Here is a 17289-nt window from a genome sequence, read left to right as displayed (position 1 = left end):
TACTACACAGGCACCTACACACCCAAGTTTATTACAGAAGATACTTAAAGGAATCCTACACACAAAAGAGGAAGATAAACACAGCCATGAGAATACAGGAAAAAACATATCTCATTAGCTGAGTAGATAAGCAAATCAGTATTCAGAAAGAATCAAACACTACAAAAATTTTAAAATGACAGGAATTAATATATAACTTTCAATAATAACTTGAAATAATAACTCCAAATGTTAATGGTCTCAATCCTCCAATTAAAAGACACAGACTGGTAGATTAGATTAAAAAAACCAAGACCCAAACATTTGCTGTATACAAGAAACACACCTTACTGGCAAAGACAAAAACAGCTTAAAGTGAAAGAATAGGAAAAAAGATATCTCAAGCAAATGGAGCCCAAAAGAAGCAGAAGTAAGCATATTCATATATGCTAAACAATACTGGACATAAAAGCATGGATAGACCCTAATACAATAATAGTCAGTAGCTTCATCCCCCATCCTCACCAACAGATAGGTCACACAGACAAAAAAATCAAATGGATTTCTGCAAATATCTAGAGAATATTCTACCCAACAGTTGCAGAATACACAGCCACAACATTCTCCAAAATAGATTGTATTTTAGGACATAAAGCAAGTCTTAACAAATACAAGAAAAGTGAAGTAATTTATATTTTATCAGACCTCAGTGGAGTAAAGTTAGAAATGAACGACGAGAATCTATAGAAAATAAACACATGGAGACTGAACTACTGTTTTCTGAATGATCAGTGAGTCATTGAAGAACTCAAACAAAAAAATTTAAATTCCATAAACAAAGAAAATGAAGACTACTGAAGGCAAAATGAACCTATGGGATACAATGAAAGTGGTTCTAAGAGGAAAGTTTATAGCTATGAGTGCTTATATTATGAAAATCAGAGTGATTGCAAATAAATAAGTTAATAATGCACTTCAAAGTCTCAGAAGAGCAAGAACAAGCCAATCTTAAAATTAGTAGAAGGAAAGAAATAAAGATCAGAGTAACATTAATGGAATGGAAACTAAAAAACAAAGCATCAATGAAACTAAGATTTTTTGAAAGAATAAAAGATTGACAAACCCTCATCCAAACCAACCAAACAAAAGAAAGAGAAAACCTAAATTAATAAAATTTTAGAGACATAAAAGTGACATTGCAACAGATAACTACTGATATCCATAGGATAATTAAGGAATATTTTGAAAATGTATACTCAATAAATTGGAAAATTTCAAAGAAATTGATATATTTCTAGACACAGATGACCTATCAAAATTGAACCAAGAAGATAAAACCTTAAATATCAATAATGAGCAATAGAATAGAAATAGAAATTTTTTTTAAAACTCCCAAAAAAGAAAAGCTTAAGACCAGCAGGATTTAATGCTGAATTCTATATCTTTAAAGTAGACCTAACATGAATGCTCCTCAAACCAGTCCACATATTACAAATAGAAGTCACATTTCCAACTCATTCTATGAAGGCAGTGTTATCCTGAGAAAGGCACAATGACAAAGGAAAACTATAGGCCAATTTTCTTTTATTTTTTATTTTTTTAAATTATTTTATTTTATTCACATGTGCATACAATGTTTGGGTCATTTCTCCGCCCTTCCCCCTGCCCCCTCCCTTTCCCCCCTTAACCTCTTGCTACCAGGCAAAACTATTTTGCCCTTATCTTTAGTTTTGTTGAAGAGAGAGTATAAGCAATAACAGGAAGGACCAAGGGTTTTTGCTAGTTGAGGTAAGGATAGCTATACAGGGAGTTGACTCACATTGCTTTCCTGTACATGTGTGTTACCTTCTAAGTTAATTCTTCTTGAACTAACCTTTTCTCTAATTTCTGGTCCCCTTCTCCTATTGGCCTCAGTTGCTTTAAAGTATCTGCTTTAGTTTCTCTGTGTTGAGGGCAACAAATGCTATCTAGTTTTTAGGTGTCTTACCTATCCTCATATCTCCCTTGTGTGATCTCGCTTTATCATGTGATCAAAGTCCAATCCCCTTGTTGTGTTTGCCCTTGATCTAATGTCCACATATGAGGGAGAACATACAATTTTTGGTCTTTTGGGCCAGGCTAACCTCACTCAGAATGATGTTCTCCAGTTCCATCTATTTACCTGCGAATGATAACAATTTGTTCTTCTTGATGGCTGCATAAAATTCCATTGTGTATAAATACTATATTTTCTTAATCCATTCGTCAGTAGTGGGGCATCTTGGCTGTTTCCATAACTTGGCTATTGTGAAAAGTGTTGCAATAAACATGGGTGTGCAGATGCCTCTGGAGTAACCTGTGTCACTTTCTTTTGGGTATATTCCCAAGAGAGGAATTGCTGGATCATATGGTAGATAAATGTTTAGATTTTTAAGAAGCCTCCAAATTTATTTCCAGAGTTGTTGTACTAGTTTACATTCCCACCAGCAGTGTAAGAGGGTTCCTTTTTCCCAGCATCCTCGCCAACACCTGTTGGTGGTGGTGTTGCTAATGATGGCTATTCTAACAGGGGTGAGGTGGAATCTTAGTGTGGTTTTAATTTGCATTTCCTTTATTGCTAGAGATGGTGAGCATTTTTTCATGTGTTTTTTGGCCATTTGAATTTCTTCTTTTGAGAAAGTTCTGTTTAGTTCCCTTGCCAATTTCTTTATTGGTTCATTAATTTTGGGAGAGTTTAGTTTTTTGAGTTCCCTACATATTCTGGTTATCAGTCCTTTGTCTGATGTGTAGCTGGGAAATATTTTCTCCCACTCTGCGGGTCGTCTCTTCAGTTTAGAGACCATTTCTTTTGTTGAGCAGAAGCTCTTTAGTTTTATGAAGTCCCATTTAGGCCAATTTTCTTTATGAATATAGTTGCAGAAAGTCTCAATAAAATACTTGCAAACCAATTTCAAAAACACATTAAAAGGTCATACATTATGCTCAAGTTGGCTTCATTTCAGGAATGCAATGGTGGCTCAGACAAGAAAATAAATGTAATGCAGCATAAAAATAGAAACAAGGACAAAAATCACATAATCATCTCAATAGATGAAGAAAAATCCTTTGACAAAATCCACATCCCTTCTTGATAAAAGCCCTGAAGAAACTAGGAGTAGAAGGTTCATACCTTATCTAAACAAAGGCTATATATTACAGACCTACAGCCAATATTATATTGAATGGGGAAAAACTGAAAGCATTTCCTCTAAATGCTTTAAAAAATGAGACAAGGGTGTCTACCCTCTCCATTCTTATTCAGTATAGTGCTTGAATTCTTAGCCAGAACAATAAGGCAAGAGAAAGAAATAAAAGGCATATAAAAGAGAAGGAAGAAGTAAACTATCCAAGTTTGCAGATGATATGATCCCATACTTGAAAAACCTTATATATTCCACAAGAAGATTAGTAGATATGATATATAATTTCATCAAAGTAGCAGGATACAAAATTAACATACAAAAAATATAGTAACTTTTCTATACATTGGCAACAAATTCACTGAAAAAGAAGTCAGAAGAGCAATTCCATTCACAACAGCCTTAAAAACAAAACCTAGGCATAAGCTGTTTTTTTCTTCGTTTATTCATATGTGCATACATTGTTTGGACCATTTCTCCCCCCCACCTCCCCCCAAATCCCCCTTGCTTCCAGGCAGAATCTGTTCTGCCCTTATCTCTAATTTTGTTGAAGAGAACACATAAGCAATAATGAGAAAGACAAAGCATTTTTGCTACTTGAGCTAAGGATAGCTATACAGAGAGATTCCTAGCATTGCTTCCATGTACAAGTGTGTTACATCCCAAGTTGATTCATCTCTAACTGACCTTTTGACTAGTTCCTGATCACCTTCTCATATTGACCTGTTGCTTTAAGTTTTCTGTATTAGCTCCTCTGCAATGGGGACATCAAATACTATCATGTTTTGGGTTTCTTATCTATCCCCATACCTCTCGTGTGTGCACGCTCCTTATCATGTGACCCAAGTTCAACCACATTGCTGTATTTGCCCAAGATCTAAAGTCCACATATGAGGGAGAACATATGATTTTTGGTCTTCTGAGCCTGGCTAACCTCGCTCAGGATGATGGTCTCCAGTTCCATCCATTTACCAGCGAATGATAACATTTCATTCTTCTTCATGGCTGAGTCAAGTTCCATTATGTATAAATATCGCATTTTCTTGATCCATTTGTCAGTAGTGGGGCATCTTGGCTGTTTCCATAATTTGGCTATTGTGAATAGTGTTGCAATAAACATGGGTGTGCAAGTGCCTCTGGAGTAACTTATGTCGCATTCCTTTGGGAATATCCCCAGGAGAGGGATTGCTGGATCATATGGTAGATAAATGTTTAGATTTTTAAGAAGCCTCCAAATTTTTTTCCAGAGTGGTTACACTAGTTTGCATTCCCACCAGAAATGAGGGTTCCTTTCTCCCCACATCCTCACCAATACCTGTTGTTAGTGCTGTTTTTAAGGATGGCTATTCTAAGAGGGGTGAGGTGGAATCTTAGTGTGGTTTTGATTTGCATTTCTTTTATGGCTAGAGATGGTGAGCATTTTTTCATGTGTTTTTTGGTCATTTGAATTTCTTCTTTTGAGAAAGTTCTGTTTAGTTCAGTTGCACATTTTTTTTTATTGGTTCATTGACTTTGGGAGTTTAGGTTTTTGAGTTCCTAGGCATAAACTTTACCAAAGATGTTAAAGACTTCTATAATGAAAACTGTAAAGCACAGAAAGACCTCCCATGTGTGTGGATCAGCAGAATAAATATTTTTAAAATAGTCATGCTACCAAAAGTGATACACAAATTCAATGCAATTCTCATCAAAATTACATTGACAGTCCTCACAGAAATAGAAAAATATCAGTCCTAAAATTGATATGGAATCACAAAAGATATTAATAGATAAAGCAATTCTGAGCAAAAAAAGCTATGTGGACATATCACCTGACTTCAAACTATACTATAGAACCATAGTAACAACAACAATGACAACAAAAAGCATGATATTAGCAAAAAACAGACAAATTAGACCAATGGAAAAGAACAGAAGATCCAAAAATACACCCAAGAAGGTAGTGCCATTTGATTCTTGACAAAGGTACCAAAAAAGAAAAAACACAGCCTCTTTAAAAAGTGGGGCTGGCAAGTTGTGGAAACAGCCAAGATGCCCCACTACTGACGAATGGATCAAGAAAATGTGGTATCTCTACACAATGGAATTTTATGCAGCCATGAAGAAGAACAAAATGTTATCATTCGCTGGTAAATGGATTGGAATTGGATTTTTGGCCCAAAAGACCAAAAATCATATGTTCTCCCTCATATGCGGACATTAGATCAAGGGCAAACACAACAAGGGGATTGAACTTTGATCACAAGATAAAAGCGAGATCACACAAGGGAGATATGAGGATAGGTAAGACACCTAAAAAATTAGCTAGCATTTGTTGCCCTCAACGCAGAGAAACTAAAGCAGATACCTTAAAAGCAACTGAGGCCAATAGGAGAAGGGGACCAGGAACTAGAGAAAAGGTTAGATCAAAAAGAATTAACCTAGAAGGTAACACACATGCACAGGAAATTAATGTGAGTCAACTCCCTGTATAGCTATCCTTATCTCAACTAGCAAAAACCCTTGTTCCTTGCTATTATTGCTTATACTCTCTCTTCAACAAAATTAGAGATAAGGGCAAAATAGTTTCTGCCAAGTATCGAGGGGGTGGGGGGAGAGGGAGGGGTTGGAGTGGGTGGTAAGGGAGGGGGTGGGGCAGGGGGGAGAAATGACCCAAGCATTGTACGCACATATGAATAATAAAAAAATTAAATAAATAAATAAATAAATAAAGTAAAAAGTGGGGCTGGGAAAACTAGACATCCACATGTAGAAGATTGAAACTAGACTCCTGTCGCTCACCCTATACAAAAATCAACTCAAAATAGATCAAAGAACTTAATATACAACCTGGAACTTTGAAACTACTAGGGGAAAACTCATCAAGCTATAGGGACAGGCAGTGATTTTCTGACTAGGATTCCAATAGCCCAGGAAATAAGAGCAAGAATTGAAAAATGGGATTGTATCAAATTAAAAATCTTCTGCATAGCAAAAGAAACAATCAGAAGAGTGAAGAGACAGCCTACAAAATGGGATAAAATCTTTGCTGGACATTTGTCTGACAGGGGATAAATATCCAGAATATGTAAAGAACTCAAAAAAATTAAACACCAAATGATAAATAATCCAATTGATAAATGACCAAATTAACTGAACACTTTTCAAATGAAGTGCAAATGGCCAATGAATATATTAAAATGTTCATCATCCTTAGTCATTAGGAAAATGCAAATCAAACCTACATTGAGATTCCTTCCCACCCAGTCAGAATGTCTATCACCAAGCAAATAAGTAACAAATGTTGGTAAGGATGTGGGGAAAAAGGAACTTTTATACCCTGCTAGTGGGAATGTAAATTCATGTAGCCACTATGAAATCAGTATGGAGGTTTCTCAAAAAAAAAATAAAGTTAAAATTGAAATTAAAAATAGAATTCCCATATGACCCAGTTATACCAATTCTGGGTGTATACCCCAAAAATCAAAATCAGCTTACTAATGAGATACTTGTACACCAATATCTACCACAGTATTATCCACAAGCCAAATGATAGAATCAGTCTAGGTGTCCATCAACCAAAGAACAGATAAAGAAAATGTGGTACATATACCAATAGAGTTCTACTCAACCACTAAGAATGAAATTATGCCATGTGCCAGGGGCTCATGCCTGTAATCCTAGATACTCAGGAAGCAGAGATCTGGAGGATAGAAGTTCTAAGCCAGCCTGGGCAAATAGTTCGCAAGACTCTGTCTCAACAAAACCCATCACAAAAAGGGGCTGGTGGAGTGACTCAAGGTATAGGCCCTAAGTTCAAACCCTCAAAAAAAAGGAATGAAATTATGTCATTTCCCAGAAAATCGATGGAAATGGAAATTAATAGTGAAGTGAAATAAGCCAGTCCCACAAAGACAAGTATCACGTTTTCTCTCATTTGTGGAAACTAGGGGAAAACAAAACAAAAATAGGTCAGGAAAGTAAAAGGGGGACTACTAGGAATGTGGAAAGGGAAAAGGAAAAGAAAGAGGGGGGATAGGAAAGAGTAATAGAGGGGCAAATATGATCAAACCATCTTATATTCATGTATGGAAATGTCATGGTGAGACAGCTTACTATTGTACGATTTAATGTATGCCAATAAAAAACGTTTAAAAAGAAAAGACATGCCCTGTCTCAGAACAAACAAAAACAAAACTGATGAGCTCAGAAATCTTCTGAACCAATAAGGCTTGGCTGATAGAGGTTCCTCCTGGGTTACAAAACACATTACCTGGTGAACTATTCTTGGTTAGGGATTTGACTGTCGAAAAAGATAAGACTTGTATTTACCACTAAATCTGATATAGAAAAAGTACTGCATACACCACTGGCTATTGGTTGGAACTTCCAAAATTGTCCCCACTGGTGGTTTTTTTTTTTTAATCAAATATATAGATTTTTGAGTCCAATGAGTTCTGGATCCAAATTAGTGTAACTAAGCTTCAGCGTTTTCATCTTTTAAGCAAAGATTATAATATGTACTTGGCAGAGTTGTAAGTTTCAGTACTGTTTGCTTGGGACACAGTGAGTGCTTAATAAATGGTAACTAGAACTATTATTATTCATCATGCTAGGCTTATGTTTCATGAGAAGCTAGCCTAGTACTAAATTTGACACGAGGTCCAAAGATTACTGATGACTTAAAAACATGGTAAATTGGAAATCCACTTCTCTAACCGGGCTAAAGTAATGAAAAAAAGCACTGTAATTGCTTTGGATCCGAGCATCTTTTTAAATTTAGCTGGTGGGCTGAAGGCAGACTAGGACAGATAGATTTAAGAATATAATTTGCAGATGTTCCTGGGAAATGTCTATTACAGTAGGAAAGACTCCTTCAAAACCATGGAAACTAACCTGCGTTAGGAAGCTGAAAGATGACTGACAGCACAGCATGACCTTGCTGTTAACAAGCTCTACGTACCTTAAGACTAAGTGCGTTTCTTCCATGCACTTGGCAGCTGGCTGTTGCCAGGTTGACCATTGCCATTATTGTTTCATAACGTGTTGCCGCCACAGTCCTAAAACCTTCACCACGTAAAATATGTCCTTCTGGTTCTGGCTTTCTATATTTACTGAAACCTAAATAAACAAGCAAAACAAAGCATGAAACTTAAATGTGTTATTGCTTAGAGTGGTAGTTAAGACACTTAAGCTACCATAAAAATGAGTTACCAAAAAGATTCGCTACATACATCCTCTGGAAACGGTTTCCTACATCCTTCATCCACACAATCACAGCTTGCTCTGTTTGCCAAACTGGGTGTTGCTCTGGGGTTTTTCCTTTTTAAATATTACATGGTGCAATTGTCTTTCAAAAATAAAATCTCTGGTCATAGATTTCTACCTGACTAATTTAAAATCTGTCAAACTCAGTTTTTTGTATTGAATGTAAATTTTTTCTTGAAAAATTTTATTAATTCACAAATTACATAAACAACTGTTTGGCTCACAGAATTAATAAAGGACATCATAAGAACATAACTCAGACATCATCTCCCAAGGGGCATGATTGATGCATGACTCAAATGCCCTGTGTAATTTTAATTTTCAGTTTGTAGATTCCATGAAAAAAAAGAAAGGAAGTCAGGTGCCAGTGGCTCATGCTTGTAATCTTAGCTACTCAGGAGGCAGAGATTAAGAGTATCACATTTCAAAGCCAGCCTGGTCAAACAGTTTGCAAGACCATATCTTGAAGAAAAACCCATCATAAAGAAAAAAGGTCTGCTTGAGTGGCTCAAGGTGTAGGCCCTGAGTTCAAACCTCAGTATATCATTAAAAAAAAAAAAAAAAGGTTTATGCAAGCATACACCAAATTGTGGCTGGAAAAATATTTTGACATTTTAAAAAATATATTTTAAACTTGCAACCATTCTTGCTGAATTACTTGCAGCAACATATTTTAAAATCTCAATAATTCGTATATCATTGCTTCAGTAAGTGGAAATAAAGTATTTCAGAACAGCCACAATAAAAATGTTCAGCTTTTAATTTCTGAAACAGACTGCCCATTTCAAATCAATAGATGTGAAAGTTAACTACAGAATAAATATGCATGACATGATATACAGGTACCTGCTCTTGGGAAAGGGAATAGAGCAAGAAGGATAGGAAAGTGAGTTAAGACATAAGACTGTGGCCTGCCCCTGCTCACCCACCCTCAGGCTCTAAAGCCATGCAGTTGGTTTTTGAGTAGTAAAGAGGGAATGATTAGAAATTCACTGTTAGATCTCTAAAGGATCTGAGGATCTTTAAACTTGTCTTTAACTGTCCAATGAAAGAAACATCAGAAATTCATTACTGGTCTGGTAGAGTGACTCAAGCTGTAGAGTCACTTGCACTTGCAAGCACAAGTGCAAACCCAAGTATCACCAGAGGAGGGGAAAGAAAGAAACTAAATAACAGAAATCATTATTAGGCTAAACAGTTTGTTTAAGCTTATAATTGGGAGGAGACCCAAAAGTTAATTCATGTCACAGAAAATTATACCAAATGACTGGGAGGAATGGTGGGCTCAGAAAGCCCTATGGTTGGAGTATTGTCTCCTGCTAAATACAGCTATTAAAATATTAATTTGTGGGGCTGGAGTGTAGCTCAAATAGTAGCGTGCCTGCTTTGCAAGCTTGAGGTCCTGAATTCAAACCCCAGTCCCATATATATATATATATATATATGAGAGAGAGAAATATTAATATGCTGTATTATTTTTTTTTCTATTCTAGAATGTTATTTGACTTTTTTGTTTTGGGTTTTTGGCAGCACTGGGACTTAAACTCAGGGCCTCACACTTGCTAGGCAGGAGTTCTACAAATTAAGCCACTCTGCCAGCCCTTGACTCATATTTTTAAACTAATTCTCTAACCTTTTCTTTATTTTCTTGAAGACAATAATCATAGCTATTTTTAAACCCCTGTCTGAAACTATAATATCTGAATCAACTATGGGGTTGTGTCTGTTTTCAGACTTTAAAGGATTTTGTTTTGTTTTGTTTGAGACCAGGCCCTTGCTATGGAGCCCAGGCTTGCATTGAACTCTTGATCCTCCAGCACACTGATGTTTTGTGATTTTTTTTTTTTAACTGAATGCTGAACTTGTGAAGGAACAGTTTTAAGAAGACTGGATAATTCTCTGTCTTTGACAAGTTTTAGGCTGTCTTCAATCAGTCAGAAAGTATCTCTTTGATTTATTCAGGGCCTGTTTTGAGCTTTATTGGGACTAGTATATTTTAGTTTTGTTCTACATCATCCTTAGTCCTAATACATAGGTCCTCTGGGTCTTCATTTAAAATCCCAGCTTGCTCACAAAGGCCCCTCTATTTTGGCAGAGTTTGAACTCCATACCCGTCTCTTGTGCAACAGTAAAAGTCTATGCCCAATTCCTTAGCTTCTCGGCTGTTTTCTGCTGTGTTTCTCAAAATTTTGGCTTGCCAGTGCACAGCTTAGAAATCAGCTGGCATCTTTAAGGGAATTTGTATTCAGGTTTTTAGATTCACTTCCCTTCAGTTTTCTGCAAGATTTTGCTTTCCAAGTCTCAAATACCCTGGCAGCTTTGAAGCCTGATGTCTTTGTCCTCAACCCACTAAAACTACCACCTTCTACTTGGACTCTATTCTCCCACAGCACAAATGGCAGCAGGCAAAACACTGAGGTTGAGGTGGGGCTATTTACACTTTGAGTTTCCCTTCTTTCAGGTATTGTAGCCACTGAAATCATACCTCCATTGCTTACGTTCTGGTGCCTTTAAGGGCCATTTTACGTACACTTTGGCAGCTTTAGTAGTTGATTTTGGCTGGAAGGTTAGTCTAATAGAAGTTATTCAGTCATGGATAGAACCAGAAGTCTTTGGGTTATTTAAAAATCTATGTGATAATTCTAATACCTAACACTCCTGTGTGTATGTTTCTGCTAGCTTTCATTTATTTTGTCTTTCTCTTTGTGTGCCTAATTATTATAAATTATTTGCCACATACTATATTTTCATGAGCTTGTTGTTAAAGATAAATGCAAGGTCTTTATATATGGTTTTTCATTCATTTCTGCCAGGACAGTGTCCAACATGTGGCATGTAGTTAACTCTTAGTAATGCATGTCTGCCTGCATTTGTTTTTGCCCATCCAAATTAAGAATGCATCAGTTTTCAGGAGGGAGGTAGTTCAGTGGAAGAGTACTGCCTAACATGTGCAAGGCCTTGAGTTCCATCCCCTGCACCGCAAAACAAACAAATAAATAAGCAAAAAGAATAAATCAACTTTTATATTTCCAACATTAGTACAACATTTGATTCATGGTTAATACTTAAAAATAATTGCTGAGTAAATGTCTTAAGAAACTGAAAATGAGGTGAGACGTGTGAATTACTCATATATATACACAAACAAAAAATTACAAATACTTGTACAGAGAGATGATCTTACATATAGTTCTAAAAAATGCTGGTATACCTAGCATTTACCTTCACTTCGTCTTCGGACAGTTTCTGCCTTTCTACTTTCTGCAAGACTTTCTAAAAAAAAGAAAGAAAGAAAAAGAAACAACTTTTGGATAGTTGTGGAAATTCATTTGAGAGTCTTATGACTTTATTATCATTGTTCATCATTTAACAAATTGGGATGGTTCATAGAAATGTATCCATGAAGGCATCCATCAGCACTGGCATTCTATTAAACCACCTTCTATTGTTCATCCTCACTGATCCTTTATATTAGTTTTTCTGAACTTTTGAATTTCCTTATTGGCTTTCATCACTACCATTTGGATGGGGTACCCAGTTTGGTAGATCTGCACGGTCAGAATTCTTGTTACTGCCCTCTGATCAGGTGTTATGTAAACAAGAAAGGTAGTTCTGTCTTTCTACCCCAAAAGCCAGGGAAAAGAGAACCACTTGCTTAAATTTCTTCTCTCCCCTTTGCTCTAATTTACTCCATTATTAGAGACCAAGATCTGATTATATTTACCTATTTGAGATTGTCTTCGAGGTTTTCTTGGTAAAGTTTGTGTTGGTAGATCAAGGATTCCTGGAAACTGAGCAATGCCTAATGCCATTTTATTAACAACGTTAGTCTCTTGTTGGAAATGTCCAGACTTCTGTGATTCTACTTTAGTAGATATACTACTAGGCCTGTGGCTTAGCAATGTTGAACTGCGCCCTCTCTGAGAGGGAGGGAGGTCATGAGTATAGTGTGTGGTCTTTGGTAAAGGCCAATGATACTTAGGGTGCTCTTTGTTTAACTGGGCAGCAATGATCAAGCAAGAATCAGCTAAAGGTTTGGAAAACTTTGAGGAAAAATTTAAAATGTCTTCTAAATTTTCACCAATGCGAATCTTTTTTTGTTTACGTAGCTTTCTTTTTAACTTTTTAAATTCTTTCAAAAAAACTCGACTAGAAGCAGAGTGACTTCTCGGGAAAAAAAAGGAACCAAGAGCAATATGTGGAATGTGCCAATAGATATTGACAGCAGATTTATAGGATGTTGAAATCACAGTCATTGTTTCTTGTACTTGATGATCAAGTAATATATTTTGGATTCTGATAGGTACTCCTGATTTTCTTCCTGGAGTGACATCCAGAAAACTAGTTTCGCCTTTTTCAGTTGAAGTGATTTCCTCTTCACTGAAATTTACATGGAGTGCTTCAGTTTTTCCAGACGTGGCTAAACATGAAAAAGAAAAAAGAGAAAATTATATTACATTTATCAATATATGAAAAAAAAATCCTACTGTCTTAGCATCCATAATTTTTTCTTTATCCACTCACACCTCTCTTACCTTCAAAAATATGTTTATACTTGCTCAGCTACCAAAACTGTCATCAAGCTGATGGGGATAAAGTTTGAACAGGTCAGGCATTGGTAGCTCATGCCTGCAATACTAGCTGCTTGGGAGGCGGAGATCAGGAGGATGGAGGTTTCAAGTCAGTCCAGACAAATAGTTCATGAGACCCTCTTTCAAAAATACCCAACACCAAACAGGGCTGGAGAAGTGGCTCAAGTGGTAGAGCGCCTGTCTAGCAAGAATGAGGCTCTGAGTTCAAACCCAATACTGCCAAAAAAAAAAAAAAAAAAAAAAAAGTTTGCGTGAACAATTGGAGAAGTGAAAGGCCAAATTGTATTAGATCTAAAAAGGGTATACAGTTGCTTTCAGAAGAACACAGATGGTGAAGAAAAGAGTAGGACCTAGGGGAGAATTTTGAGGAGTTGCCACTCAAACTCTGGCAATATGAATGGAAAAATTATTTTGATGAAGTTTGGCTATTTCATCATTAGCTTTCCCCTATCTGAATGTTTTGAACAAAGATTAACATCTCTTTTCAATGCTAAATGAGAAAAATAGTACCTTTTGAACATGAGAACATTCTGATACTGACTACAAGTTACCACAAGCAATAAGAATTCTTTTCTCTCTATGTCCAGAAATCCACTGGGCCAGCGTTCTTAGGCGCTTCAGTGAACCAGATAAGCCTTTTGTACATTTAGTGTCAATATTTTTAAAGTTGTAATGTCTAGTCTAGTTTCATTCTTTGTTTTCAAGCCAGGATCTCATTGTGTTGCCCAGGCTGGCCTTGAACTCCTGAGCTCAAGTACTCCTCCTAATTCTGTCTCCAGACTAGATGGAAACACAAGCGTGTGCCACCACGGCCAGCTGGATTCTTGTTGTGGTTGGTTTAGCTTTTGTATGCCTTGCTATTCCTGTACCATTTGTTGAAAAAACTATCTTGTTCATTGAATTGTTTCTTGCTCCTTTGTCAAAGGTCAGTTGACTGCATTTCGTGGGCTCTGTATTCTCATCTGTTGATCTATTTGACTGTTCTTTTGCCAATACAACACTAACTTAATTGCAGCAATTTAATTACACTAATTTAATTACAGTAGTTTTATTACTACAGTCTTGAAGTTGGGTACAATAAGACTCCTGTTTCTCTCTTATTTTTCACTATTATGATGGCCATTTGAGGTTTTTGCCCTTTCATACAAACTTAACTTTATTCTGTAATATATACAAAGTAACTTGATGGGGTTTTGACTAGAAGAACATTGAATCAACAGATCAAGTTGAGAATAACTAACATGTAAACGTTATTGAGTCTTCCTATTTGTGAACATTGAGTATCTATTTATTTAAATCCTATTTGATTTCTTTCTTCATAATTGTGTAGTTTCTCTCATGTAGAACCTACACATATATTGTTTAATTTATACCTAAATATGTCATTTGGTGGAATTAATGAATGCTGTAGTGTTTTAAACAAATTCTAATTCCTCACTGCTGATATATGGAAAAACAATTGACTTTTGTCCATTAACTTGCATCCTTGTGCAACAAATCTACAATTGCTTATAACTTCTAACATGTTTTGTTAATTCTTTTAGATTTTTGACACACATAATAATTTCATCTGTGAACCAAGACAGTCCTCTTTCTTAACATGCACAGCTTTTATTTCATCCGTTTTCTTGTTGCTTTACTTAGAAGTTTCTAATACAATGTTGAATAGAGGTAGTGAGAGGAATATCCTTTCCATGTACTTGACCTTAATGGGAAGTCTTCTAGGTACTCAGCATTAAAGATGATGTTAGTTGTAGTTTTTTTTTTTCAGATGTTCTTTATCAAACTGAGGAAATACCCAACCATTCCTAGTTTTTTGAGAGTTTCTTCATTGTTCTGTGTTGGATTTTGACAAACGTTTTTCTATACCCATTGATATAATCATGTGATTTTTTTTCTTCTTGAGCTTATTGATGTAATGGATTAGATTAATTAATTATTGAATGCTGAATCAGTCTTGCATATCTAGAATAAATTCCGATTGGTTGTTGTATATAATTATTTTTAAATTATTTTGGATACTAATATTTCATTGAGGAACTTTGTATCTATATTCATGAAAGATATTGGTCTGCAGGGGTTTTTTTGCAGTATCTTTGTTTTTGATATTAGGATATGCTATCATCATAGAATGATTTAGGAAGTATTCCTTCTGCTTCTATTCTCTGGGACAGACAATAGATAACTGGTGTAATTTCTTCCTTAAATGTTCTGTGTGGAACTAGAGCTGTTCATAGTATTCCTTTATTCATTCTCTCTCTCTGTCTCTCTCACTCCTTTTTGAGACAGGGTCTCACTATGTAATCCAGGCTGCCTTGAACTCACTACCTTCTTGATTCAGCCTCCTGAGTTCTGGGATTACAGGTGTGAAACACCATACCTGGCTTCCTTTATTCTCTTTTTAATGACCATGGGATCAGAAGGGAGGCCCTTTTTTCATTTCTGATATTAGAATTTGTTCTTTTTATTTTTTTCTTAGTTAACCTGGATAGATTTTTAACAATTTTATTAATATTTCAAACAGTCAGCTTCTATTTTCATTGGTTTTCTCAACTGATTACTTTTTAAAATTTTACTGATTTTTAAATCTAATTCTTATTTCTTTTTTTTTCCCTTTTTCCTTCAGATTTATACTAGTTTTCTTTTTCTAGTTTCCTGAGGTAAAATCTTGGATTATTTATTATAGATCATTCTTTCTTTCCTAGTATGTGCATTCAATAACAGACATATCTTCTAACTCTGCTTTTGCTGCTTGCTCTAATTTTGATATATTGTATTCACTTCCTTTTACTCAAAATATTTTTAAATATCTCCTGTGACTTTTAGTTCACTTTCATTGTGTTCTGAGAATATACTTTGATGTCTATTCTTATAAATTTGCTAATATTTGCTTTTTTACACAGAATGCATTAGATCTGGTGAATGCTCCATGGGATTAGAGAGGAATATGTATTCTGCTGTTGGTAGAGAGAATATTCTATAAATGTCAATTAGATCCAGTTGACTGATGGTGCAATTCAATTTAATTATTTCCTTATTAATTTTCTGCCTGACGGATATATCAATTACTGATAACAGGATATTGAAGACTACAACTATAATAATATATCAATTTCTCCTTACAATTCCATCAGTTTTTGACTCTCTTTTAGATGCATGCAAGCTAAGGATTGTTATGTCTTCTTGGAGAATTCCCCCTTTGTCATTATAAATTGTCTAGGTTTATCTCAGATAAATTTTGCTTGTCTATGTCTGAAGTTAACTGCTCCAATGTTCTTTTAATTAGCTTTAGTATGATATTTTTTCCAATTAATTTTCATCTATGTTTCTATATTTGAAGTGAATGTCTTGTATACAATATGTAGTTGGATCTTGTTTTTTTTTATTTACTCTGGCAGTTTATGTCTTCTAATAGATGTTTTAGAACATCTATTAATGAATTATTGACATTATCGCCTTAATATCTGCAATGTTCATAAAGTTTTCTATTCATTTATGTTCTTTTGCTTCCTTTAACAAAATCTTCCCTTCTTTTCTTGCTTTCTGGTTTTAATTAAACATGTTATTATTCCATTTTCTCTCTTGTCTTGGCATATCAATTATGTTTCTTTAAAAAAAACAACTTTTGAGTAGTTTCCTTACACTCCATAATTTATATTTGCAAATAACCTGCTTTCAGATCACCCTATACTACAGTATTGGGTATTTCAGGTACTTTTAACAGTGCTCCCAGTTTCTCTCTCACATCCCTTAAAACCTTGCTGTCATTCAGCTGTTTATCCCTATGGTATAACTGACTAAATAATTTCTGCTATTTTTGATCAGAACAGTCATCTATTAGATCAAATAAGAATGATAAACATAAAAGTTTTAGTTGGGCACCAGTGGTTCACTCCTGTAATCCTAGCTACTCAGGAGGCAGAGATCAGGAGGATCATGGTTCCAAGCCAGCCCAGGCAAATAGTTCATAAGACCCTATGTTGAAAAAAACCCATTACAAAAAGAGCTGGCGGAGTGGCTCAAGTTGAAGGCACCAAGTTCAAGCCCCAGTACCACAAAAAAAAAAAAAAAGAAGTTTTTATTTTACTTTCATTTATTCCCTCTCTGACATTTTCTCTTAATTTTTTAGGGGGTGGGGAGATTTGAATTTCTGGCCTATTTCATTTTCCTTCTCTCCAAAGAACTTCTTTTAATGTTTCCTCATGGCAGATGTATGAGCAACAGATTCCCGTAATTTTTGGTTTTCTGAGGAAGTCTATATTTCTCCTTCACTTCTGAAATTCAATGGTTAGAGATTCTAGTTTGTTGATTTT

General features: G+C 35.4%; 1 protein-coding gene across 2 annotated transcripts in view; it reads right to left on the bottom strand.

The window, feature by feature from the left end:
• Lrrc63 (leucine rich repeat containing 63) overlaps positions 1–17289 on the bottom strand; it is a 60115-nt gene that overhangs the window by 35205 nt on the left and 7621 nt on the right. For both annotated transcript variants that reach the window (XM_074043370.1, XM_074043369.1), the window contains 3 exons: positions 12109–12804; positions 11607–11657; positions 8080–8237 (listed from right to left, as the gene is read on the bottom strand). In XM_074043370.1, coding sequence (XP_073899471.1) covers positions 8080–8237; positions 11607–11657; positions 12109–12804 — 905 coding nt within the window. The remainder of the gene's footprint in view (positions 1–8079; positions 8238–11606; positions 11658–12108; positions 12805–17289) is intronic.

Source organism: Castor canadensis, chromosome 10 (genome assembly GCF_047511655.1).
Source record: "Castor canadensis chromosome 10, mCasCan1.hap1v2, whole genome shotgun sequence".
In the NCBI taxonomy this organism is placed as follows: domain Eukaryota; kingdom Metazoa; phylum Chordata; class Mammalia; order Rodentia; family Castoridae; genus Castor; species Castor canadensis.
Note: the sequence above shows the minus strand (reverse complement) of the source record. Positions and strands in the feature narration are given on the sequence as shown.